At 45.2% G+C, this 27565-nt stretch overlaps 1 protein-coding gene across 1 annotated transcript in view; it reads right to left on the bottom strand.

Annotated features, from left to right (window-relative positions):
• The window catches only part of GDA (guanine deaminase), a 61425-nt gene that overhangs the window by 19028 nt on the left and 14832 nt on the right, over window positions 1-27565 (bottom strand). Inside the window, exons 3-7 of the mRNA XM_088464043.1 lie at window positions 19888-20059; window positions 17483-17570; window positions 10862-10967; window positions 5315-5342; window positions 4125-4232 (exon numbers count right to left, since the gene is read on the bottom strand). Of these exons, the coding sequence (XP_088320169.1) occupies window positions 4125-4232; window positions 5315-5342; window positions 10862-10967; window positions 17483-17570; window positions 19888-20059 (502 nt within the window). The remainder of the gene's footprint in view (window positions 1-4124; window positions 4233-5314; window positions 5343-10861; window positions 10968-17482; window positions 17571-19887; window positions 20060-27565) is intronic.

The following is a 27565-nucleotide window of genomic DNA, read 5'->3' as shown; positions in this document are numbered from 1 at the left end:
GCTTCTGGTGTCAGTGCCACCTGTGACTGAGGGCGAGGGGGACTGGGAGCTATTCTCCACTGCAGTGCTACTGACAGGTCAGTGCTCTGTAGGGGGCTGGAGCAACTAATGTGTGTTTTTTTCCTGTTTGGGACCATTGTGTTTTATTTTTTCCCTATGGGAGCCATAGTGTGTTATTTTTAAAAATAATAAAAGTATTAATTATGGATATAGGAGGTCATTCAGACCCGCTCGCGAGCAAAGGACGCTTGCAAGTGGGTCGATTTTGCCCCACTGCGTATGCGCGAGACTCGGATAGCGACAGGCTCTCCGTCGTTCCGGGTCTCGCACCAAAGGGGGCGTGCTGTCGATGTTGATTGACAGCACGCCCCCTTTGGTGGGCGTGCTGGGGCGTGGCTGCCAGACTGAGGTGTTCCCATGGGAACGCCTACCGTCTGAAGCCGGCCCCACTGACATCACTAGTGATGTCAGTGGGAGTGATTTTGGCTCTGATAGAGCCAAAATCACTCCTGGGCTTGCGGCAGTGAGACCCTATCGCAGGGTCTCGTCGCAAGCCCGATGGTCGCGATGGTCAAAGACCATCGCGACCATCTTTTTGACCACTCGCATATGCTGTGGGTGGTCACCCACAGCTATGCGAGCGGCCAGGAGGCCGCTCCATTTTCAGGTAGGAGGGCACTGATTCAGAGCGAGCGGTCTGGTCAGAGCGTTCAGCTCTGAATCAGGCCCATAGTTGGCTATGGTGCCCTCCAAGATTTCTTGCACAGGGAGCTAGCAGACCTGGGGCTAACACTGCGCCACAGACTCTCGCACATGCAGAATCACACTCTCAACTAGGGATGTGTGCCGGGCCATTTTTGCTGGATTTGGATTTGGCTCTTATTCATTGTCCGGCTTTGGATTTGGATTTGCCAAACATGCCGTGACTGGCTTTGGATTTTTTTACAAAAATTGTCAAAAAAAGCTAAAATCACATAATTTGGGCTTTTCTTTGTTCCTAGAGTATTATTAACCTCAATAACATAAATTTCTAGTAATTTACAGTCAATTTAGACCACCTCACAGTAGTGCCCCATATAGTGCCCCCAGTAGTGGTCCCCCCTAAGCAGTGCCCCCAGTAGTAGTCCCCCATATGCCGCATTGCCCCCAGTAATAGTCCCCCTTATGCTGCATTGCCCCCAGTAGTAGTCCCCCTTATGCTGCATTGCCCCCGATAGTAATCCCCCTATGCTGCATTGCCCCCAGTAGTAGTCCCCTTTATGCTGCATTGCCCCCACTAGTAGTCCCTCCTATGTTGCATTGCCCCCAGTAGTAGTCCCCATTATGCTGCATTGCTCCCAGCAGTAGTCCCCCTTATGCTGCATTGTCCCCAGTAGTAGTCCCCCCTATGCTGCATTGCCCCCAGTAGTAATCCCCATTATGCTCCATTGTCCCCAGTAGTAGTCTCCACTATGTTGCATTGCACCCAGTAGTAGTCCCCATTATGCTGCATTGCCCCCAGTAGTAGTCCCCTTTATACTGCATTGGGGCCCAGTAGTAGTCCCCCCTATGTTGCATTGCCCCCATAGCAGTCCCCTTTATGCTGCATTTCCCCCTTAGTAGTCCCTTTTATGCTGCATTGCCCCCTTAGTAGTCCCCCTTATGCTGCATTGCCCCCTTAGTAGTCCCCCTTATGCTGCATTTCCCCCTTAGTAGTCCCCCTTATGCTGCATTTCCCCCTTAGTAATCCCTTTTATGCTGCATTGCCCCCTTAGTAGTCCCTCCCATGCTGCATTGCCCCCCGTAGCGGCCCCCCTATACTGTGCCCCCAGTAGCAGCCCCTTACACATACACACACAAAGAAAAAAAAAGTACCTGAATCCCCGCTCTTGCCACGACCGCTGACGTCCGCAGCGGGGGGAGCCGGAAGGCAGAGCTCATGGGTGAGCTTCAGCCGGCTTCCTCCGTGGATGCAGCAGCCAATGAGAGTCTGTCTGACTCTCATTGGCTGCTATAACAAACACACAGCCACCGCTGGTGTGTAAGGCAGACCGCTCTCACTGCGGTCTGCCCTACACTTGTGGAGCCCTGACGTTGGATCCTCTCACGAGAATCTGACGTCAGGAGGATGACGTTCGGATCCTCGCGAGGATCCGAGTCAGGCGGGGAACACCCAAACAGCGTTCGGGTGGACTCGGATCCCCGATGTTCGGAGCGGTTCGGATTCCACAGAATCCGAACCGCTCATTCCTACTCTAGTCTCAGACTCTCAGATATGCAGAGACACACTCACAGCAGACTCTCACATGCAGAGTCACACTCACACCAAACATACACACTCACACAGTTTGGGGCACACAAATTTATGGGTCTATGTACTAAGCAGTGAAAAGTGATAAGTCTGTGATAAGTGCCAGCCAATCAGCTCCCAACTGTCATCTCACAGGCTGTGTTTGAAAAAATGACAGTTGGGAGATGATTGGCTGACACTTATCACAGACGTTTCACTTTTCACTCTGTCACTTATCACTGCTTAGTACATAGGCCCCATAGTGTCCCCTTCCTAATACCTTACAGGCTGCATTGTAGTTAGAGATGGACATCGGAAACCGATGGTTAGCAACCATCAATGTTCCCGGTTCGATCAAAGTACTTTTTCCATCGAATAGCAGGTTTGCAATGTTTGCTAGCCTTCGGCTGCTGCTTCCGATACCCATCCGATGGCTGACTGTATAAATTCAGTTGTGGAAACCCGGAAGTGATGTCCGCAGCTCAGCTTATGTGTGCATGAGTGAAGCACCAGCTACTTCTGCACATGCGCACAGTATAACCATCGAGGTCCAGCAAACACTCAATGCCAGGCTTCCTCTGTCCAACCCTAGTTGTAGTCACATTACAGCAGCTCCCACCTCCTAGTTCCCACAGTGGAACATCAATCAGGGAGATCGCCCTGATCACCCCCCCATAAATCCACTCCTGGCTCCCTCAGCCCCATCTCACCCCAGACTTGTGGATTTTTGTACACAGCCGTATGGGGTTCAAACTAAAATCTGTGAGTCTGGAGGTACCGTAAATTCGTCATCTAGCAAGTAATGCACTATTAATTGAATCAACCCCTTAGAGTGTTGATGTTTATTGGCTCCTTATGCAATTGTCACAATGTATCCCTTAAATATTAAAATTATGACCATAAAAATGTAATTAACTGATAATGAAGTGTGAACAGAGGCCCTGATTCAGAGCCGGACGCTCTGACAGAGCGCTCGCTCTGAATCAGGGCCGTCCCTCCTACTTTTTGGAGCGGCCTCCTGGCCGCTCGCATAGCTGTTGGTGACCACCCACAGCTATAGTGAGCGGCCAAAATGATGGTCGCGATAGTCAAGACCATCGCTACCATCGGGCTTGCGACGAGACCCTTGCGGTAGGGTCTCGCTGCCGCAAGCCCTGGAGTGCTTTTGGCTCTATCAGAGCCAAAAGCACTCCCACTGACATCACTAGTGATGTCAGTGGGGCCGGCCCCAGACGGTAGGTTTTCCCATGGGAACGCCTATGTCTGGGCAGCCATTCCCCCGGCATGCCCACCAAAGGGGGCGTGCTGTCAATCACCATCGACAGCACACCCCCTTTGGTGCGAGACCCTTAATGACGGCTTGGCCGTCGTTATTCGGGTCTCACGCATGCTCACGTCGTGCGCATGTGCACTTGGGCAACATCGACCCGCTTGCGAGCACTCAGCGCTCACGAGCGGGTCTGAATCAGGCCCAGAAAGCATTTATTTAAATAAGTATACCATATCATAGGGTCCATCCAGAAGAGTCACTGGGTGTGATGACACCTAGAGGAGTGATCTTGTGACAGTGAGGTCACGCCCACGCCCATTGATGTGTCATTACCCTGTCCTCGTCACACTGGGGGGCTTGCTCAGCATTCCTGAGCTGCTGGGAAGCTCCCAGCCTCCTCCAGCACAGATAAGTATCACCTCTTCAGCTCTGCTCAGTGACACCATCTGAGGGCGTGACACCAAAATACCAGAGCAGCTCTGCTATTTTGGCGTCACCCCTTCGGATGGTTTTATGCAGGGCGGCCCGCAAAACCCCCCCTAGTGACGCTACTGGGCTACTAAGTCCATCATATTTATAGCATACCTGGATATGTAGCTGGTGGGCATCAGCAAATTTGCCAAGTTCCTTCAATAAGTTTTCAGTACAGGATATACCAAACCGAGGAGTTACAATGGGTTTTATTCTGTCATACTAAGAAAGTTACAAATGTTTCATTATTAAGATGGTTACATATGTCATGACAATCTATTAATCTATACAGAGGAAATGTATATGAGAAAGCAGAACACAGCAAGGCATCTCCCGTAAGAGAATATCATTTTTATAACTCATTCCTCTTTGTATCATATACAGGCTGGGTAGAAAGGATATGAGAAAACTAGAACAATCACTTAAATTTTATTTAAATATTTTCAGAATTCATAACATGCTAAATGTACAATCTTCATTTCATAAATAGGTGCATCTGACACCAAAATCTTCCTACACAAGGAGCCTCCTGTCACCACTCTGTTAGAGGATCCTGAGCCTTCTGTTATCTAATTATGAGTCTGTGACTTCCTGCTTTCCATCAGTGCCCTTCTGAAATCATGACTGTGCCCCATCACACGAAGCCCTGTCCTCTCTAACATAATCACCCTAGTGTGCAGGTCACTGTCTCTACACAAGATCAGTACACATTTTATGAGCTTTACTCTGTGCACATAATGGGTGTATCCAGGGCCAGATTATAGGCAGGGTTAACAGGGTGGTTGCTCAGGGGCCTCCACACATAGCAAGCCCCAACAGTACAGCAAACATTAACAATTGTGCCTCTCTGATCGCATGTGCAGTCTGCACCCGTTCCCTGGCCAGCTCTCGGCAGCAGCACTGCCGGTCAGACCCCAGTCCACACATATTCATTGGCTGGCTCCCAGTAGTATAGTGGATATTATGTAATTCATGGCAATGCTGCCTGTCAGATCCCAGTCTCCACCCATTAATTAGCCTGCTCCCTGCAATGTTGTGGCCGTAATGTATTTTGTTATGAGACACTGCTGGTCAGTGGAGACAGGAGTGGAAAAGGAAGAAGTCAAGTGATGCATAGTTCAGAGACAAAAGTAAAGTAACTACAGGACAGGGGGATCGCAGTATAGCATAATGGCGTTGTGTGCTGGGGTACTTTAAATAGGTAGCATAGTGGTGCAGCGCCATTGTAAATTACTCAAATCTTGAAGCAAATCAGTTGTTGTTTTTTTGGGAATATTTCAATATTTTTTAATTTGTATACTCACTTTTCTATTTTTCAGGACTTCAATGAACCTAGAAAATAATATAACACACTATATAGATGTGCAATTTAAGTGTTTATTAACATGAGTAATAACAATGTAAAATTGTCTACAAAAAAAGAAAAAAGTTCCAGATATTTGTTATATGCAAATTAGAGCATAGGGTCTGATTCAGAGATGTACACTATTGCTGCCACAGGTGGGATTTTCACAGCTGTGTGTATGCGAAAATTTGCTAATGCCACGAGACATTTACTGACACACCCACCTAAGTCATTGCAGCTTTTCGCAACTGCGCACACATCTGGACGCAGATCATGCAAACATTGACTCCTCAACTAAATCTATGGTCACTCAGAATGGGCGCCATAACACAGATGTCAGAGCCATGTTTCCTGCATACGGAATCGCAGACGCAGGATGTGACATGCTCCCGAACCGGTAGAGACATGTCTGCGTTTTTAGCTGACACTCCCCGTTGCCTCCCTCAAATGCTCCCTGACTGTCAACACACTGCAATTAAAGACTTGCAGTGTGCGACTACTGTAATGTACCTTGACGCATGTGCAGAGTCACACTCAGGCGCATGTGGCAAAAAAATTGCTGCATTTGCGAAAACATTGGCATAGCATACAACTCATCAGGCCCATAATTGCTTCTTATTTGTCTGATATATATTAGAGATGTGCAGGCTCCGATAGGTTCGAGTTTGCACGCTGAGTTCGGATTTTTCCCTCCAAAAAAACGGAACTCAGAAAGAGGCAAAACGTCATCTTGCATGGACGAACATCATCATTCCTGGACTTTTGTCCAGGAATGATGATGTTCGTCCATGCAAGATGACGTTTTGCCTCTTTCTGAATTCCTTTTTTTGGAGGGAAAAATCCGAACTCAGCATGCATACTCGAACCTATCCAAGCCTGCAAATCCCTAATATATATACACTGTGTAGACAAAAGTGATTGCACACTCCCACGCAAGTGAAATGCATACCATATGTTCCATTGCACATGAATTCGTAATGGCCACTAATGTGGCGGTTTTGACAAGAACACTTTGTAGGGAGGCCCATGCACTTGCAGTTCTATGGAAACAATGAATATTTTTATCAGGATGACAATGCCACCTGTCATGTGTCCAGGGCGATGCTGGACTGCTATACAGAAAATTCGGTAACCCGGATGGACTGGCCAGCTCAGAGTCCAAATCTTAACCCCACTAAGAACCTCTGGGACGAATTGGAGCGACAGGTGCGTTCTAGGCCGACTCGACCTTCTTCAGTGTCACAGTTGGTCACAGTACCACCTGCTCAGGGGCGTATCTATAATGGGTGCAGGGTGTGCGGTGGACACAGGCCCTCGGGTCCAGAGGGGCCTCGAACCGAACACCCTGCACCCATATTATCTAAAACTCTCCTGTCCGTGGTCCCGCGTCGGGTGTCAGCCTTGCACAGAACACCGGAAAATGGCCGGTGTGGCCATTTTTCCGGCATTCTGCGCATGCGCAGTAGACTCTGGGCACACTGTAGTGCCCATAGTCTACTGACTCTGTAGTGGCTGGCCAGCCTCGTCAGTCGGCGGCTGGGGAGAGAGGAGGGGGCCCGGCATGTGGAATGCACACAGGTCCCCTTCTCTCTTAAGACGCCCCTGCGCCTACTGTTGTCCAGGAACTTGTGGACAGTTAGCTAAGAAGGGTGTCTGCAGTGATCACTGCATGTGATGGACCTACAAAAGTTCTGTCAATAAAGTCTTGTTGATCTATTTGCAGTTAGTGTCTCATCACTTTTGTATACATAGTGTAGTTACTAAATATAATCATTTTCATTTTACTTCCACATTTTGGGCCTCATGCAGAGTTAAGATATACAGATGCATCTTTTATTTTCTTAGCAACATTTTTTTGTATGCATTTCAATATATATATTGAATTGTTGCAGTTAGTTAATTAACTTTACAGCATATATCATAGCTGATTGCAATGCAGCCATGTTTTATATATATGTTTTTGGGGTTTTTTTAGTTAATGAGAAAAGTACAAATATATTTTTGACACTCTAAACTGTAAATAATTAATATGTATACCCTGGCATGTTGTCAAGTGAAGTTCTTTTTTTGATCTTTCAGTGAACCTCTCTGACTCACCTAGCATGGGTATTGTATGTACTGTCCAAAACCTTCACCCTAGGGACCAATCTTTCTGATTTGGGAGCAAAGCAAAAAAACTAAAGAAACTTTGCACTCTGCGTGTGTGTGTGTGGGGGGTTATTTTTACATAAATGCTAGGTAAATACTGACTGCTTTTACAATTATCCCACATATGGCAAAGAGCCCACCTGCACAGGGGAAGTGTCGGTTGCAGATTGAGGGGGGAGGGGCAAGTGCGATTGCTCCTCCACGCAGAGAGAGGTATGACTGCTGCTGCAGAAGCCTCTTTCCCTAGCCCAGCACACAGCAGTGTCCGTGCTGGGCTGGGATGAGATGCCGCTGCAGTAGCAGTTAGACTTCTCTCTTCCTACCCAAAGTACCTCTAACAGGCCTCTCACTCTTGGCTGAGGCTCCCCTGCTACTATAGTGCAACATGGCTTTGCCAAAGTGCAAATTTACTACATTGTTTTGCTTTGCTCCCAACTTAGAATCATCCCCTAATTCTGGTCATGTTGTGGGTTTGTGCAGTGTTTTTTATTATTATTGAATGAATATAGTTTTTATGAACGGAATTAAGAACATCACATTCTATTCATATATTGAACTGAAATCAGTTATTGGCTTCCATTATGCTGTTTACATAAGGCTGCTAAAAAATTTTTTTATATTTGATATGGTTACTGTGCACAGTAAGCCACATCTCTTACATTTATTATACGTAATAAAAAATAATAAAATGAAAGTAAAAACAACTTGAAAGAAATTAGGGCCTGATTCAGAGCCGCTCGTAAGCGGGCGCTCGTTCGCTCCGAGCGATGTTCGCACATCTGCGCATGCGTATGGGTCGTAATGCGCATGTGCCAACTAGTCAGTGCGGTCGAAAATCGTGTGCTCGCAAAATAACGAATGCCTGCTAATTTGAGTGACAGGATGAGGTGTTTGTGGGTGGTAACAGGGGAAGGTGCTTGAAAACAGTGAGTGGAGATCCGAACGCAGGCGTGCCAAACGGTCAAAACGGGCGTTTAATGGGAGTGCATAATTAACAAAGCAGCGTCATCGACCACGTCACTTGTCCTGAACTGTTCGCATGATTGCGGTAGGAAAATGCTACCACAAGAATAGCGAGCAGTTCATACGCCTTTCGATGTACTCGATTAATCAAATAAATAGCGGAGATGACGTATGATGCGAGCGGCCAAGGGGCGTCTTTACAAAATAGCGAGCGCATGTTTCGGACGCTCACTCAGACATAGAGGCGTCAACAGACCGCAAAGAGCGAGCGCTCAATTTAAATAGCCAGCCCCTTTTTCTGAACGAGCGTCCGCAAATAGCGTCCGGCTCTGAATCAGGTCCTTAGAAGGTTGTCCATCTTCAGATGTCTGTAATTTACACTTAAGCTGGGTATAGACTTGTACAATCATACCTTCGATGCGATTTTACTTCAGATTACAGCTACGTTCGGAAGTCCCGTTCAAAGTGGCGATTCATGCATACACACCTTTACAATCTAACTTGTGATCCAGGAAACTCATCTGCCTAAAATATATGCTGAAAAGACACAAAGACGGCGCTGCTGCTAGGGGAGTATGGGCAGAAGCAGCAGACAGAATGGTCGACATTCTGCATACACTGGGCCTGATTCAGAGGCGGACGCTCTGACCAGAGCGCTCGCTCTGAATCAGGGCCGTCCTACCTAAAATTGGGGCGGCCTCTTGAACGCTCGCATAGCTGTGGGTTACCACCCACAGCTTATGCGAGCGTCCATGATGATGGTCGCGATGGTCAAGACCATCGTGACCATCGGGCTTGCGACGAGACCCTTGCGGTAGGGTCTCGTTGCCGCAAGCCCTGGAATGATTTTGGCTCTATCAGAGCCAAAATCACTCCCACTGACATCACTAGTGATGTCAGTGGGGCCGGACCCAGACGGAAGGTGTTCCCATGGGAACGCCTCCGTCCGGGCAGCCACGCCCCCGGCACGCCCACCAAAGGGGGCGTGCTGGCAATCACCATCGACAGCACGCCCCCTTTGGTGCGAGACCCCGTCACTCGCCAGGTCTCGCGCACGACGGAGCTCCCTCCGTTGTGCTCATGCGCACTTGGGCACCATCGACCCGCTTGCGAGCATACAGCGCTCGCGAGCGGGTCTGAATGAGACCCACACTTCACTTTTTGTCCGATATTGTACCATCGAATCTGATGAAAATTAAATTACACATAAAACCAAATCTTTCGGTGCAACCTGTTGTCTTCCGAGAAAACATGATGGAAGGTGCGTGTATGCACTCTTAAGATTTCATATGAACAGGTAGGGAATTGAAAAAACTGGTCAACAATTGTTTAGGTGTGTACCCAGCTTTAGATGCTCTCCTGCAACTTTCACTAAGTTTATTGACTTACTTCTGCGCATTACAGCTATATGCAAGTTGAGTCTCCCATATCCAAATATTCCGAAATACGGAATAATTTTAGCATGACTGATATAGTGAAACCTTTGCTTTCAGATGGTTCAACGTACACAAACTTTGTTTAAAGCACAAAATTATTAAAATACAGTATAAAATAATCTTCAGGCTTTGTGTATAGGGTGTATATGAAACATAAATTAATTAAGTATGTACACAAACTTTTTTTGATGAACAAAATTATTAAAAATATTGTATAAATTTACCTGCAGGCTGTGTGTATAAGGTGTATATAGAACATAAATGCATTCTGTGTGTATATTCGGGTCCCTTTCCCAAGACATTTCGTTATGATATGCAAATATTCCAAAATTCGGAATATTCCGATATCCAAAATACCCCTGGTCCCAAGCATTTTGGATATGGGAGACTCAATCTGTAATTATATAATAAATAACAATTAAGTATTTTGATTATCCTGGGATAAAATGCTGCTCTGTTGTGCTCTCTGCATTAGATAACGTGATCATCCAGAGAGATGCTTGTTTCATATCAGAGCTTAATATAAAAAACATTCAATATAATTAAATAGGCGAAAAGTACAGAAGGAAAGAATTTATGAGACTAGAAAGCTAAACAATGTTATCTGAATGTTGAACATCCCTTTAAAGAAGATTCACAGTGATGTGGTGCTGGTCATCATTTCTATACCTTATGCATTACATTTAGACTGGTAGACATCAGTCGACTAGATTCCGTGGCATTGCCAGTCGACAACTGAATTATTGTAAGAAGACTGATAAGCATTGCTGCCAGTTTTCAGCTAATACACGCAAAAAACTGTGCTTAGATTGAACACATTGGCCTTCAAATTAGGCAGCTATACACTTCAGTGTACTGTACATGAGACCTGATTCTGATACACAGAGAGGAGTAGTAATTCACTTTATGCATCTGAAAATACAGATTTTGCTATGAAATAAGCAATACTTTTAACCAACCTTTTAGTTTCCCTGATAGATTCTTCAGTACTTTCAACATACTTTGGATATGTATCATTCCTATCCATGCAAACTTTCCCAATAAATGCTCTCTGACCATACTGACCTGTGGGACAAAAACAAAAGAAGTAGCTTATTAGAATTATTAAATTAGTATATAGACGTGCTGGCCACAGCATAGCAATATTTATAGTCAGGGGTGCCAAGAGGGAGGAGGGGCGGGTACTGATTACCCGGGCTTGGGCTTGGTGGAGGGACCAGGCGGGGGCCCGGGTCCGACACTGCTCCCCCCTCCCTTCTACCTGTCAGCAGCCCAGCGCATGCTGCTGTGTGCTGGGCTGCAGTGGGAGATTGCTCACTGCTGTTGAGCAGCAGTAAAAGCAGCCTTCTCTGTCTGTGAGGGGGGGAGCGATCACACTGATCGCAACCCCCCCTGGATTTGCACCAGGCTGGGGGGTTCACAGTGTCCCGTAGCTTTGTGAGGGGATGTGGCCATGCTTCCCACAAATAGGCCACACCTCCTTCAACGCGGGCCCTGGGCAGCTTTCTACGGCCATGTATATGGAGCAGTGTGCTGTGCATAGCATTTATTTCATACTTACAGACTATCTGACTGCGCAAAATGCGTCATCATGGGCCAGCCCCTTTATACAGTGCCGAGATCACAGGCATTGTAAAGCAGGATGACGTGATTAAGGGTGAATCACGTCATCGATCCTTCGGAACGTTCACTTTCGCTCAGTAAATCGGAGGCTATTGGTGGGTGGGGTTTGTACAGTAAGTGGGCTCTGGGAGATTTGCCTATTTTCGGGAGCCTCCCGGCAAGTATGATTTCTCTGTTTAAGATACATCCTGCTACAAGAGCCTGGGTCACCTGTTGTTCACACCCAAGCCAAAAGTCATCAACACAGTAAAGAAAAACCGTTGCCATCAGCCTAATACAGATGCTTGTTTTTGTTACATTGTTTCACACACATATGGTTGAGTCCAAAGTATGGCTTATTCACGCAGTCTTATCTAGTGAGATTAGTAATATATATAAAAGGGTAAAATGTTCAGGGTTTTTTCCATACTATGAAATAACATTCTATCTGCAGAAAAGTTACCTGCAGCCACCACACAGTGTATGTTTCAGGGAAGTTCAGTACTGCAGTAAGTATGCACAGGACCGGATTAAGGTCTGTGGGGGCCCTGGGCAACAAACTTGTGGGGGCACCTATATACCACCGTTTCTTGTCACCCTAGGATTTTTTTTTTCCTTTTTATTCACCTCTGTCCCTAGTAGTAAGGCCTCTTGCAATGCCCAATGTAGTAGTACCCCTTATGCAATGTCCCCAGTAATGGTCCCCCCTATGCAGTGCCCACTGAGTAGTCCCCACTATGCAGTGCCCCCTGTAGTAATGCCCCTTATGCAGTGCCCCAGTAGTGGTCCTCCTATGCAGTGCCCCTTAAATAATGCCCCCAGTAGTGGTCCCCCTATACAGTGCCCCAGGTAGTACCCCTTATATAGTGCCCCCAGATCCAGTAGTGGTCCACCCTATGCAGTGCCCCTTATATAGTGCCCCTAGTAGTAGTCCCCCCATGCATTGCCCCCAGTAGTAGTCCCCCCTATACAGTGCCCCCAGTAGTTGCCCCCCCTATGCATTGCCCTCCAGTAGTAGTCCCTCCTATGCATTGACACTAGTAGCACCCCCCAGTGCCCCCATGAAGCGGCCCCCCTATACAGTGATCCCTGTAGCGGCCCCCCTATGCAGTGCCCTTACACACACACACACAAAAAAAAAATAATAATAATAACTCACCTGAATTCCAGCTGATATGACCACCACTATCCGCTTCAAGTCTCGGCTCTTCTCTTGCACTATGGGAGAGACGTCAGCATCATGACGTCTCTCCCATCAGGGGGGAGCCGGAAGGCGGAGCTAATGAGTGAGCTCCAGCCGGCTCCCTCCGTTGATGCAACAGCCAATGAGAGTCTGTGTGCTTGGCGGCTGTGTTTGTCACTGTGTAGTGTGGACCGCGACACTAGTGGCGGGTGCAAGCCACCGGCTGCACCGCTGCTAGTGGGGGCCCCTCCATGTGTGGGGGCCCAGGGATGACCGCCCCTGTCACCCCCACCCCCTTAATCCAGCCCTGACTATGCAGCAAGATACACAGAGCCGTAACTAGGGTTTTTGGTGTCCTGTGCCAGAGAGAACATTGGTGCCACCTCCCCCCCCCCCAATTTTTTAAATGGGGACTTAAGATAGTGCACCTTATAAAGGGCCATGGCCTCATGGGGAAGGGCCAGGGAAGAGATAGGGGAGGCCAGGAGATGTTTGGGATAAAAGAAGAGGAAGCTACAAGTGAGAATGATAATAAACAGGAAAATTGACAGAGCTGAACAGCGCCCCCTGCCCTGCGGTGCCCTGTGCCATGGCACAGGCCGCACTAGCCTAGTTACGGCCCTGAAGATACATGTACCATAGAGAAAGTAGTTTTTGCTGCATCCACCAAGTGGTCAATGCCATGACTAGACTGCAGCTAAAATACTGTTGTTTTACATTTTTTTGTTTACCTAGTGTGTTCACCAGCAGAAGCAAAGGCAGTACTGAGGGACAGTAACACTGACAATGCTAGAAGACTGGATCACAGGTCAGACAGCCACACAGACAGGTCAAACAGACACTCTTACAGTGCTCAACAAATGTCACCTGTGGATCAGGCACCTACAAACTCTCCTCCTCTCTAAAATGTTTGCTGGGTACAGTGGCGTAAGTTCATCCCAGACGCCCGGAGGCAAGTTATAATTGGGTGCCCACCCCATCACAGCCACTGACACTGTAATGTAGCATTTTGCAAGCAGATACACCCGCAGTTGCACCAAAATATAGGCATGCCATGGAGGAGTGAGACAGGGAGTTGTGGGTGAGGGGGGCGCCAAACGTGTCACACTGACACCAATGAGTAGGGACAGGCTGTAGATAGACAGCTGATGGTCTGACACTGAGCTCTCCACTAGTGTATGGTAGCTTCTCAGGTGCTGGGTAGAGTTGCCATGTATTGGGTGGCCGTGACGGTACACTCCGGGTACATAGTTACAGCCCTAAGTGGGGTGAATATATTGTGGGCAATGGAGGAGTTGCACCTTCAATGCCGGAGTCTGGTGGCAGGCACCTCCATTGTCTCCCATAGTTCTGCCCATGGTAACATAGAGGAGACACTCAGCACACGATTGGTCTGTTCTGTGGCTTCCTGAACTAGTCTCACCACTCCTCTCTGCTGACTGCATCTCGTAGCTTCTGCCTGATTGTAAAGGAAAACTATTGTTTTCAACACCTGGAGAAGGGGGGTTTTGGGGCAACACGAGACCTCCCTAATGGTGCCCCTGCACATTGAGCTCTGTGTTCAAATAATCCAGAGGACAGATAAAAATCAGTTTTCATAAAGTGGTTAACTCTTAACAGGGCCGGCCCGAGCCTAATATTTTTGGCAAGCGAAGATACATTTTGGCACCCCCTGGCGGACTTTGCAGATGCCCAAGGTGCATGCACCCAACAAATGGCAGGAAAGCCATAATCACGAGCATTCTGACACACAATAGTGCCCCTTATACACAATGCCCACATCAGTGCCCCTTATACACAATGGCCACAGTAGTAGTGCCCTTAATACAATGCCCACAGTAATAGTGCTCCTTACACAATGCCTACAGCAGTAGTGCCCCTTACACATAATGTCCACAGCAGTGGTACCCCTTATTCAGTGCCCCCCCATAGTGGTGCCCCTTCTGCAATGCCCCCATTAGTAATGCCCCCTGCAGTAGTGCCCCCAGTAGTAGTACCCCCAAAAGTAATGTTCCCTGTATTAGTGCCCCCAGTAGTAATGCCCTCTGTAGTATAGCCCCAAACAGTAATGCCCCCTGTATCAGTGCCCGCAGTAGTAATGCCCCTGTAATAATGCCCCAATAGTAATGCCCCTGTAAAATTGCCCCCAGTAGTAATGCCCCCTGTAAAATTGCCCCCAGTAGTAATGCCCCCTGAAAAAGTGCCCCCAGTAATAATGCCCCCTGTAAGAGTGACCCCAGTATTAATGCTCCCTGTAAAATATGCCCCCAGTAGTAATGCCCCTGTAAAATGTGCCCCTCCGCCGGTCATCGGAACTATGGGAGAGACGTCATGATGTCTCTCCCATAGTGCCCGTGGGAAGAGCCGGATGCCGGAGCTCAGGTGTGAGCTCCGGCGTCCGCCGCTCCTTGGAACTATGGTGTTTCTCCCATAGTGCCCGTGGGGGGGGGAGCCGGAAGCAGGAGCTCAGTAGTGAGCTCCAGCTGACGCTGCGGGAAAGAGCCAGGCGCCCGATAGTAATTAAATCTCAGCGGGCGCCTGGCAAATGAAGCCTTCCTGCGGCAGCCAGGGGGGAAAGTGAAGTAGGAGTGTGACGGCGACGGCGGGGGGTGGGGGTGCGGGAAGGACTGTGGCGTTGGAGACTGCCACCCTCAGTGCCCTCTGCTGGCTGGCGTTCTACGCAGCTGCGTAGTCAGCGTAACGAGCGGTCCGGCACTGACTGTTAAGCAACTTTTGCTGAGTTCCTATGAATGCTCCAGTTTCCTCACATGGTTCAGATACACTGTTAAGCCGCTTATCCACTACACGATAAATTGGATGATTTGAACGATAACGATATTGTTATCGTTCATTGTCCGCAATATCGTCCAGTGGGTATGCCATCTACGACAAACGATGCGCACTCCCGCTGGACCTTGACGACATCTTTCATTGCCCGTACTTGCAGGGCAAACTGAGGGAGGGTGACATCACTGAACGATATCATTGAGACCATCACTGCAGGGGAAACACTAGACGATATCGCTCATGAAGCATATCGTCTAGTGGATACGTGAATTTAGGATAAACTGCCTTGATTTGTGTTTGAGTCCGTGGTATGGAAATTAGATTGTAAGCTCCAGTGCAGAATGGAGAAATGTGCTTGGATAAAAATCACTCATTATACGTGACATAAATTGTCATTATATGTAAGTAAGCGATAATAGCTCTATGTGCTTCCCCCAGGTATTTGACATACATGGAAAAATGTGTTTCTGCTTTCTTATATGGTTATTTTATTTTACAGGTTTGTTTTTGAATCTTGAGATCTTTTTAACAAATAATTTAAGCGGGACAACAGCCATTGCCTCATTAGAACTATAGCATCATCTTCCCTTTGCCCTAAGTAATCCGACTAATGAATACAACTCTCTTCAATAAAGCTGTTGCACTAGAGCATATATGTCTGTGTATTGAAATCCTAGAACAGTGGTTCTCAAACTTGGTCCTCAGGACCCTACACAGGTCACGTTTTCCAGGTCACCCAGTAGGTGCACAGGTTTATTCATTATTCACTGACACATTTTAAAAGATCCACATGTGGTTATAATTATTTCACTTTTGATTCTGTGAAGAGACCTGGAAAACATGCACTGTGTGGGGTCCCGAGGACCGAGTTTGAGAACCTGTGTGCTAGAGGGTACATATAAAGATCTGGACTTCAAGCTTAAATGGTTTATAGTAATAACTGACTAATAGTCTGGTAAGCAATTTTTTTTTTGACCTCCCTACTACTACTATCTGGAAATATATTTGGTATTTTGTCTATTCATAAAAACAGGCTACAGTCACACAAAATGGTGTTATTTCTATGGCAAACACTCCCTAATAGAGCTGTGGTAATTAAACATTCATGGATAATAGTAACTAACCTCAAAAATTGTACTTACCCCAAGGGAATATACATGCAAATCATAGGTTTATGTTATCATCTGTGCAGACTGTGCAAAAATAGGAGTTGATTATGGTTACCTCTCATTTAAGATTTCAAACATGGCTGTACTACCAATAATATTATTCCCTGCACCCAATGATGGCATATAAATATCTCGTCTTTAGCCCCATCCCCATATATTGTGAAAGGATTATCATACCTCAACTGACAGGAGAGAAGTTGAAGGGATTCCGGGAAGAAAAGGCAAAATAATGGAACTGTACTATATGGTGAGCTATGTAACCAGCTGTATTACTACCACCACAGAACTAGGAAAGTTCCTGTTTAATATTTAGATTAGATATATACAAAGAAAATCACCAAAATATAAGGTATTGGATTAAATCAGCAGTATAAGTGACAAATATATAGGTGGCCAGGGCTGCCTTACCTTTGTTGTAGCAATCCTTTCTGTTATATAGCCTGAAAAGAAAACCCTTTTCCCTTTAACCAGTGCTGTCATGCCTCTGACCTAACCAGGACAATGCTGGCCGCCACGCTGCAATCCAATAGTCAGGAAAGTCAAATATGAGAACTTTGCTTGCAGATGTTCCCATACCACTAGCAAGATTGTCAAGGAAATCCAAGAACATAATGTCGCCCATACAGGGTTTCACATTTTCTATAGTGGCCTATTTCAAACAGACTATACTGCTTCTACTGTAGGTTGTCAGCATTACATAAAGCATAGAGGAACATTTACATATATGTTTTTTATCTATATGCAATTTATAAATGAATTATAATATAGGATGATGATCATGTTTACTGAGCGTACTTACACTTTACAAATAATTTATGCAAAAGTCACAATGTTCTTACTTGCCATCTCAGCCAACACAATGGAAGCATCAGTATGAATGGTAGCAAAATAGCAAGCAGTCGTTGTGCCATTTCTCAGTGTTCTTTTCTGAAAAATAAATACACACATAAGTAAATAAATAATGAACATTTGTTCATTTCACAAAGTTAATTTTCATGGAGGATAAGCTGACATCACATGTATACATTTCCTTTGCAATGCCTATATTTATGCAGATTTAGAGATAGTTTGCCAGTTTGCAAGTAAGCTGCACTGCGCACATGCAGCGATTGAAATGGGAATACGCTCACACAGATAATTCACTCGCAAATTGGGTGACAGGTAGTCAACATTTGGGGGAGGGGGTGGCTACAAAAACACAGGTGCGTAGGTAACATTTAAATACTGGGTGTCCATAAATTAGCCACTGCTTCCTTCTCCTCAGTAGGGGAGCCCTGTGGATGTTTGGAGACCCGCTATGTCTGCTACAGCTGAGATTTACTAAGAAGGCTGATGGCAGCCTGATCTGTGTTAGATGTTTCCAGTTTTGTGCGTGAGTGGCGGATGTGAGAGCTGTCAGTGGACGGAGAGTGAGTTATTAGCATATTTTCACAATTGGGATCCGTGAGAGATCGCAGCTGCAATGGCACCTGCCCCAGACCACCTGCAAGTTATATGGCTGCCCATGTATTTGTGTCTTTTTCAAGCTTTACATAACATTGAACAAAGATATTACTGTAATTAGCACAAGTTAGAATGCCCTCGACTTGTTTCCCCCCATGTAGACACATTCAAGCTTAAGTAGCAGAACAACAACCCTTATGTATTCAGCAACCCATGGAATAAAAATGGGTTATTCTGTGAGCCTATGCACACAAGAAAATGCATTTAACATTGCACTCTATAAGCATCATGGACTCATCCAAACCAGCTTCCTCCATACTTTAGGACAGGAGGTCTGATCCTAGAGGACTGATTCAGAGTTGTACGCAAACTCAATGGTTTGCATACAACTCTGATGGTGGCCTACTGGCGCAAGTGCAGGATCTGTACTGCGCAGGTTGGGTATGAAATACCATCAGTCGGATTCCAGCTTTCAAATACAGACAGCGGCATCCTGATGCTCGGTATCCTGACAGGGGTTAGGTAAGTATCCTAACCCTCTCATTTTAGCCCTCTATCCCTAACCCTCCCTACCCTGCAACCTAACTCTAACCCTCCCTGTTAGTGCATAAAGCTAACTCTCCCCCCTTGGTGCCTGAACCTAACCCTCCCCCTTTAGTGTCTAACCCTACATTCCCCCCAGTGGTGCCTAAACTTAACCCCACCTGTGCGTAGCCTAACCCTGACCTCCCTCATAGCCTAACTCTCCCCATGGTGCCTAAACCTAGTCCCCCCCTGCGGCTAACACCTAATGGGCCCACTATACTTCCGATCGAGATGCTGGTTGTCAGGATTTCGGCGTTGGCATCTCCACAACTGTTGGGATTCTGTCCCCGGTCTTCTGGCTGGAAGTGGGGATTCTGATGCCGGGATTTCGAGAGCTGTCATCCCGATTGTAGCTATCCCGACTACATCCCGTACTGTGCATGTGCCGATCAGTGTCTGCTAGATCGCTCTCAGAGCTCCCTAAGCTGCAGCATGATTGACATGCTGTGGTCATTTGGATGCGGGACATGGGTGGCAATGGCGACCATTTTACAAAACAGGAGCATGTCGCCCCCATTTTGAAGGCTTGTCAAGGCAAGGGTCTGTGTCTTTTGACCCATACTTCCTGGCCCCAACAGAGGAGCTCCAGCAGCCATTCTGAGTGACCTTAGACTTACTCAGATGGCTTATGGATGCTTAATGTTGATCCAATGCTGCATCTTCAGTTGCAGAACTTGAATCTGCAATGCCAGCAGTGGGCGTCTTTAGGTTTCAGATGCCTCCTGTAGCATTAGCACTTTTTGCATCTCTGCTGTGTCCATTGACGCAGCAGTGATGCAAATACTGTACAACCCTGTATCAGGCCCTATATTAGATGGTCTGTCCAAAGCAACACATTAATTTATTTTTTTATTTTTTTGAATATTCAGTGCATAAAGGTAAAAACAAATGGATAACTGTGTGGAATACACTCATGTATTTTGTTGCAGAATGCACAAAAGTTTGGTTGTTTCAAAATCAGTGGTAATTCTACTTAGTAACAATACTAAGGGGTCTATTTACTAAGCAGTGTTAGGAGGCAGAGTGAAAAGTTCTAAGAAAGTGATAAGGTGCCAGCCAATCAGCTCCCAACTTTCATCTCACAGGCTGTGTTTGAAAAATGACAGTTGGGAGCTGATTGGCTGGCACCTTATCACTTTCCACCCTGTCTCCTAACATAGCTTAGTAAATAAACCCCTTAATACTATATTGTGTTGGTACAATCACTTGTACATACCACAACTGCACTGTACAAGTTCCTAGCAATTTCCTCATCTGAGTATGTATCTTCTATTGGAAATGTAGTATGTTTCAACCATTCCAAAAGAGGTCTTTCCATTCCAGATCCTATAAATGAGTACTGGGGTGCGTGGATGTGAGTATCGACCATTCCTGGCATAATAAATTCACTGAAAACATAAACAAAATTTTTATTAATAAAGTAAAATGAACATCCCATTGTTATTCAATGTACACATCATCTTTCATAAAAGTGTCTGACATGAGTACTGTCATCTTTTTTTACTCTATAAATGTACAAACTATACAAGTGTACTGCAAATATCTAACTTCTCCCTTTTAATGTATAAATTGACCAGAACCCGTCTAAGCTTTACCCAGTAGTTTTCAAATGTGTCATTGTGGATGAAAATAATTTACATGAGCTTGAACATCTTGTGAAATGAAGAAATCTTGCAATATAATCTTGCAATATAATACCAATGCAACAATAAGATACAATGTACAATTGTATTTAACATGCTACAGCTGTACAAGAAATATAAACATGGGTTACTGGGGCAACCAAATATAATAATGCTATTTGCCTATAATAATAATAATAATAATAATAATAATAATAATAATAATAATAATAATAATAATAATAATAATAATGTTATTTATATAGTGCTTTTCTCCTAAAGGACTCAAAGTGCTGTATATTTGCCTTTACACTATATATATATATATATATATATATATATGTATTTATATACTGTATATACAGTATATATGTAGCAGCACACTCCTAATTGCTTCTCAGCAAATAGAAGCAAACCAGCACACCTTCCAAGTAGCAAAAAAAAAAAATCAAAACATTTATTCAAAGACACATGATGCCATCATGCTGTATTGTATCAACATAATTCTTATCAAAGCCATGTAGCTAAAGTTTCAGGCATAATGATAGCTCCCAGCCCCGACAGCTGTTTTGGTGCATCAGCCATGTATGTACATATATATATATATATATATATATATATATATATTGTGATGTCTTGGGGTTAATTGGCTTGGTAGAGAGTGGTTTGGTGCAGTGTTTAGGTGCTTTAATGAGGGTCCACACACAGCTTTCAGGTAAAACAATGGAATGGTGCTTTACTTTCAACACAGACAGGAAACAAAATAACAAAACACCTAGCCCAAACAGGGCAACTAGCTCACTTCTTGAGCCCTCTCTATATAAGGTGCAGCTAGTCTGAAAATAAAAGTCCAAAAGCAGCTTAACCCTGCATCCTGCAGGTTAACCCTGGCTCTGGCCTGGTCTTTAGGCTACACATCACACAATTTACTAGGAATTAGCTCTGTAGGGTGTGATGACCGCACATGTGCAGTATCACACCTGGCCCCCGAACCAGAAAGTAAACTGATCACATTAATTATGTCTTTTTGAATACATCCCAGTGAACCTTAATTTCTTATGGCAACAATAAACAACAATAAGAAAACACGATAATTAATGAATATGTCCTAACTCACACCTGCTACTATCAGGACTGATATTATAGAGGCTATTCTGAGGATTTGGGTAGACTAGAGGAATGGGCAAGAACATGGAAACTACAGTATAATATCAAAAAATGTAAAATCATGCACTTGGGTCCCAATAACCTAAAGGCTAAATATAGTATCAAGGACTCTATATTGGATATTACAGAGGAGGAGAGGGATTTAGGAGTCACCATTTCAGATGACTTGAAGGTAGGCAAGCAATGCAATGAGGAAGGCAAGTCAGATGCTTGGTTGCATAGGGAGAGGAATCAGTAGCAGGAAAAAAGAAGTGATAATGCCACTGTATAGGTCATTGGTACAGCCTCATCTAGAATACTGTGTTCAGTTCTGGAGGCCATATCTCCAGAAGGATATAGCCACATTAGAGATGGTACAAAGATGGGCAACTAAAATGGTGTATGGCCTACAGCACAGAACTTACCTAGAAAGAATAAAAGATCTTAATATGTATAGTTTGGAACAGAGAAGGGAAAGGGTGGACATTATAGAAACTTTCAAATACATGAAGGGTTTTAACAAGGTACAGGAGGGAAGCATTCTTCAAAGAATGAGATGTACAAGAACACGAGGACATGCCCTGAAACTGGAGGGAGGTAGGCTCAGAGGAAATTTGAGGAAAAATTACTTCACAGCAAGGGTAGTAGATAAGTGGAATAGCCTCCCATCAGATGTGGTTGGAGCTAAAACGGTGGAACAATTTAAACACGCTTGGGATAGGCATAAGAAATCCTTAAGAGAAACGCAAGGAGTAAATAGGGTTGAAGTTGCCTAAAGGATACATGAAAAGGGGCAGACTAGATGGGCCAAGTGGTTTTTATCTACCGTCAAATTCTATGTTTCTATTCTGACCTACAGAGATCACCTTCAGGCTCATCAATCCATTTTACTGATGACCACTAATAATCCTGAATGAAACCATCATTTATTTTAGCTATCTACAGCAATGTATGGTTCTACACGAAGTCCTCTGAGAGCTTCCAGTAGATGCATTCATATGAATGTGAAATGCGATAATTACATCTAGAAATTTTTATAGGGATTACGAACTCAGTGCAACACTGCCAGTAAGCATTAAAATGATGTATTTAATTTATTTTGCAATCAGATTTTATTGAGTACCAACACATATAAAATACAAGGCATGACACCATACAGGTGTTCCGCAATGCCTGAGAAAATAGAACAATTTACCATTTAAGTACATAGTAGAAGATGAGCAGCAAGTAAGAATGAAAATGAAAAGCAACGAGGAATATGTAAAAGGAGAGGAAATGGAGGGGAAAAGATGCCTACGTATTCTAGAGACTCTTTAAAGTACATCCAATAAAACCAGGTGGAGATAAATTCAGGATATCTATCTTGGGCTTCAAGGATGATAACCTCCATGTCCAGGTACAAGTTGATACAATGAAACCAGTCCTGATATATGGAGTGCTGGGAGATTTCCAGTGCTTTATAATTACTGCCTTGGCAGCATTATTCAGATGTCTCAGCAAAGATTTCTTGCATTTAGAGCTGGAAATGTATGTACAACTTAATAGCCCAAACCTGAAATCTGTCGGAACAACTGGGCCACAAAGATTCCTGGGAATAGAGACAACTTGCTGCCAAAAAGCAGTGATTACATGACTTCAGGTACATAGGGAGTCATAGAATGTAATACCATGAAGCAGCTGTACTATCTGGAAAGTGGGTTTCTATAACTGATGCACTATGGAAACTGATATGGGTGAATTTAAATAGTTTTTCCCATTGGATGTCCTCCAGAAAGAACTGGCAATCTCAATGCCAAAATGTAGTGAAAATGGGTAGCCCAACAATTGGTAAGTTCAGCAGACTGAGTGGCGCATATGAATTTTAATGGGAACACCATGTTTCGAATGGAGTTTTTCATGCAAGGGTTAGGACTGGGGTAAAGCGTTAATATAATGCTGAATGCTGAGGCAGGCAGGTCCAAGCAATCACTTAAAATGGTTGAGAAGCCAAGTGAGCCCTGAACCATCAACTTAGTGACCCACAGTGCCCGTCCCCCCCATTCCATGAAGAAAAGGAACTGCCCGAAATGGCGGGAGGAAACTGGGAGTTGTGAATTGTGAATTAGAGAAGTAGGAAGATTGAAGAGGAGATAGAGGGCAAGTGTCTAATTGTTTTTTCAGCAAGCCAAAGTGGGGCTCTCTGTAGCATGGAAGGAGAGTAAGTAAACCTTCCAAAGCTGCCACCAATTCATCCTTGCAAATGGAGTCCTAAAAAATAGGTTCATTGAGTCACCAGACCAACTGCAAGGAGGAGATGGAGGACCACAATGTAGACATACACTGGAGAATGGTATAACCATGTTGTTGGACCAGTAGAGGAAGCCTGAACTAGAGAAAGGAATCTATGTGGGATAAAAAAAAATAATCAAGTAAACTATAATGTTGATGGGTAATAGAGAAGAATGTGTAGTCCCAATCTAATGGATGGGCAAGGCCCCACGGATCAATTAGCTGATGATCAAAAAAATAAGCAACTTACCCAATGGTGAATATGAAAGGAAGTGCATGAAAGGCCTTTAGAAGTATCTAGGAGAGGGACCATCAGCTAGTTGAGGTCCCCACCCAGAATCAGACTGCAGGGAGGCAATATTGTCTAATACTTGAGAGAACAAAGAAGGTTCACCATCATTAGGGACATATAAAGAAATCACAGTAAAAACATAAAATATTTTGCAATTGACCATAAGCCCCCGCCACTACCGAGCTGCATAGTGGTCACCTCTGAAAAAGGCAGCCAGCCTGCAAAAAGGATAGCTATACTCAGATTTAGCTACACTGTTGTTGCTGTAGAAAACTGAGGAATAATATAAGTTGGAGTATTTAGGGTCAGAGCAAAAACTGCATCTGCTGGACAAAACACATATCAGCTCATACAGAGTGAAAAAGGCGCAGAGATTGAAAACGCTTCTCAGGAGTGTTCAGTCCCTTTGATTTGACAGTAAGGATTTTCAGACTCTCATGTGGGGAGGGCATAGATTAAGGAGGGAGGAATTCACGGGGACAGCTGTAGTGTGGGGTAAAGGTCCATAGGTGCACCAAACAGACACATACATAGGCATAAAGGGAAGAGGAGAAAGAGAAAGAAAAAATAATGTAAATGAAATAAAGACAACATAGCAAAGATAGATTAAATATAATGCAGATAACAAAACTAAATAATCATGTAGAAATTAAATAGCTGTCACCAGAGGTGGGGGGGGGGGGGCTGGCTCGTGTATCCCACCACTCCACCTGCATCCAAACCAACCCAAACTTATCAAAAAACTGAAAAGTATCCATCACAACATTATAACATGAAACTGAACATATAAAATGAGCAAATGCAGCAAAAATATCTAAGTAACAGTAAGGAACATAATAAAGTGAAGCCCAATGAGGGCTCGAAAGGAAGGCAAAATCTATGACATTTGTGGAAATATCAAAGCAGCAAATACAGGTAGGACCATCCAACTGGGAAGAGAAGATCGACCATCCCAGAAAAGACAATGCCTGGATATTATGGGCAGTACAGAAGTCCATAAAATCCAATGGTGATTTCAGAGGGGCACCTGAGGGCAAGCCATGTGGGCAAAGTGCACAGTCAGGGCCTGATTAAGGGTAGTGGTGGCCCCCACTAATAAAATTGACAAAGACCTTCCCCCTGCATGAGTACTAATAATACAGATATTGATATACTACAGGTGGTACTTTGGGTGGCAGTGTGGCCAGCAGGAGGGTGGTCTCTGGGCTGCCAGATGCCACTTTGCATTGCCAGGTTGTGGACTGGAGCCCCGCATCACAACAACTGTCATTGTAATGGGAAAGGGGAGGGCAGAGCGTGCCCACACACAGGAGAGGACCAAGAACCAGGCATTACCTGTCAGGACCCTGGCAGTCGCAATTGGTGAGGATCATGTACTCAACCTCCATCTTCCTTCTGCAGGAGGCACTGTCACCGGCTGTTCACGGAGCAGCAGCAGCAGCCTGGGATGGGAGAGCAGGGAGCAAGGCAAGCAAAGAGTGTGGATCACAACCAGCCTAGCCGAGGGAAAAACACTGGACTAGAAAGTAAGTAGGTGGGAGGGCTTTTGTAGTTAGAGAGCTACAATACTGCCTGGAGCGGGCAGGCCATGGAGGATGCAGGGTGGGCTGGGTAGGAGCAATGTGTGGGGGCCCCAATGTGACAGCCCCATACACCCCTCCTATAACCCGCCCTTGCGCACAGTGGGCGCTGTTGAACACAATCTGGATCATTAGTGGAATTTATTGGTGCATTTTGCTTTTAGCATTCTGTATCTTTGTGTTGGGCAGACTAACTACTTTTTTGAGTCTGTATAACCCCTATTTTTCATAAAAGTGAAAGAGAATATTTGTTTTAAATACCTAAAACCTAACATATGTATACATATTATGCAAAAAGAGTACACCCAAAAAGAATCACTTTCTTTATTAGCCTGTGATAATTCTGTTTTTTGAGTTTGTTAGAAAGTATCTCATTGAAGATTTTTATTAAGATAACAATGCCTTACTGTAGAAGATCCTCTAGGAGTCCCCTTACTCGTAAGTAATTGTGACGGATTTGAACAGAACGAAGATCAGCAGATTGGTAGTCCACCAGGTGGCGGAGACCCTCTCCCCTCTGTGCCATCCTCCAGGGTCATAACATGTCCAGTAACATGGGTGACAGCAAATTGAGGGAGGTCTAAGCAAGAACCAAAATTTCCTCCAAGCGAAAATCCTTATCTTGAAAATCTGACTTAATGGAAGCTTCTTTAAGAATTGGAGAATTCCAGAGTTGCTGGCCTCAGCTGCCGCCAGACAGGGAGGGGATTTTTCTTTATGTGGTTGTGAATCGGATGCCTTCACATCGCCGGAGTTGGAGGCTTAGAGCTTTCCGAAGTGGAGGGAGTCTCCATGGTGGAGAAATTGGTGTATATTAGAACTAGAGAGGAGCTGTCGGACTTCTGTTAAGTCCTTCTTGGGGGTCATCATGAACAACAGAACTGACAAAGGAGATAAATCGGCTTGCAAAGGTCACAGAAAAGGCAGTAGAATAGGCAATTATGCTCCAGACAATAATGGTGGCTTAACAAAGACCAGGCAGCAAGGTACACACTGCCAGCCCCTAAAACAAGACCTAGAGGGAGGGAATGTTAGAAGAAGGACATGTCAGCCGGGTTTACATTCCCACTATAATAAAAGGGTGGACACCAGGTATGGAGGGGGTCTATTAGTGTAGTAGTGGATCAGGGATGTAAAGCGATGCAGGGTCCCCCCTGGACAGTAAAATGTGTAGGAACCTGGCAGGCTGATCCCTCTCACAGCATATGAGCTGTCACAGGGTCTCATTCAGAGCCGCTCATAAGCGGCCGTTCGCTCGTTCGGAGCGATGTTAGCACATCTGCGCATGCGTACGGATTGTAATACGCATGCGCGAACCAGTCAGTGCGGCCAGAAATTGTTTTTTCACAATATAGCGAATGCCTGCTATTTTGAGTGACAGGAGGAGGCGTATGTGGGTGGTAACAGGGGAAGGTGCTTGAAAACGGGGAGTGGAAATCAGAACGCAGGCGTGCTTAAAGGTCAAAACGGGCGTTTTTAGGGTATGCATAATTAAAACAGCAGCGTCATCGACCACGTCACTTAGTTATTTTATAGCCAGAACTGCTCGCAAGATTGCGGTAGGAAAAACCAGCCACAAGAATAGCGAGCAGTTCATACGCTGTTCGATGTACTCGATTAATCTATTAAATAGCGGACATGACTTATGGTGCGAGCGGCCAGGGGGCGTATTTTTCCAAAAAACGACCGCATGTTTTGTTCGCTCGTTCAGACATGGAGGAGTCAACAGACCGCAAAGAGCGAACGGTTCATTTGAATAGCCACCCCCTTTTCCTGAATGACCATCCGCAAATAGCGTCCGGCTCTGAATCAGACCCACAGTTAGTACAGTGGCTTTTTGTGGTGTAAGCAGCCATCAGCAATACAATAACAACAGGAAAATCAATATAATTGAGTTGGCTCACCGAATCAAGCACCAGCAAGGAGTACTCCCATCAACACCAGAAATAGACCCCAGTAGAAGAGCTGGCTTTTGGAGGACAGAGA

Source organism: Taudactylus pleione, unplaced genomic scaffold, assembly GCF_031769625.1.
Source record: "Taudactylus pleione unplaced genomic scaffold, aTauple2 ptg001573l, whole genome shotgun sequence".
NCBI lineage: Eukaryota > Metazoa > Chordata > Amphibia > Anura > Myobatrachidae > Taudactylus > Taudactylus pleione.
This window is presented reverse-complemented; position numbering and strand designations above follow the sequence as displayed.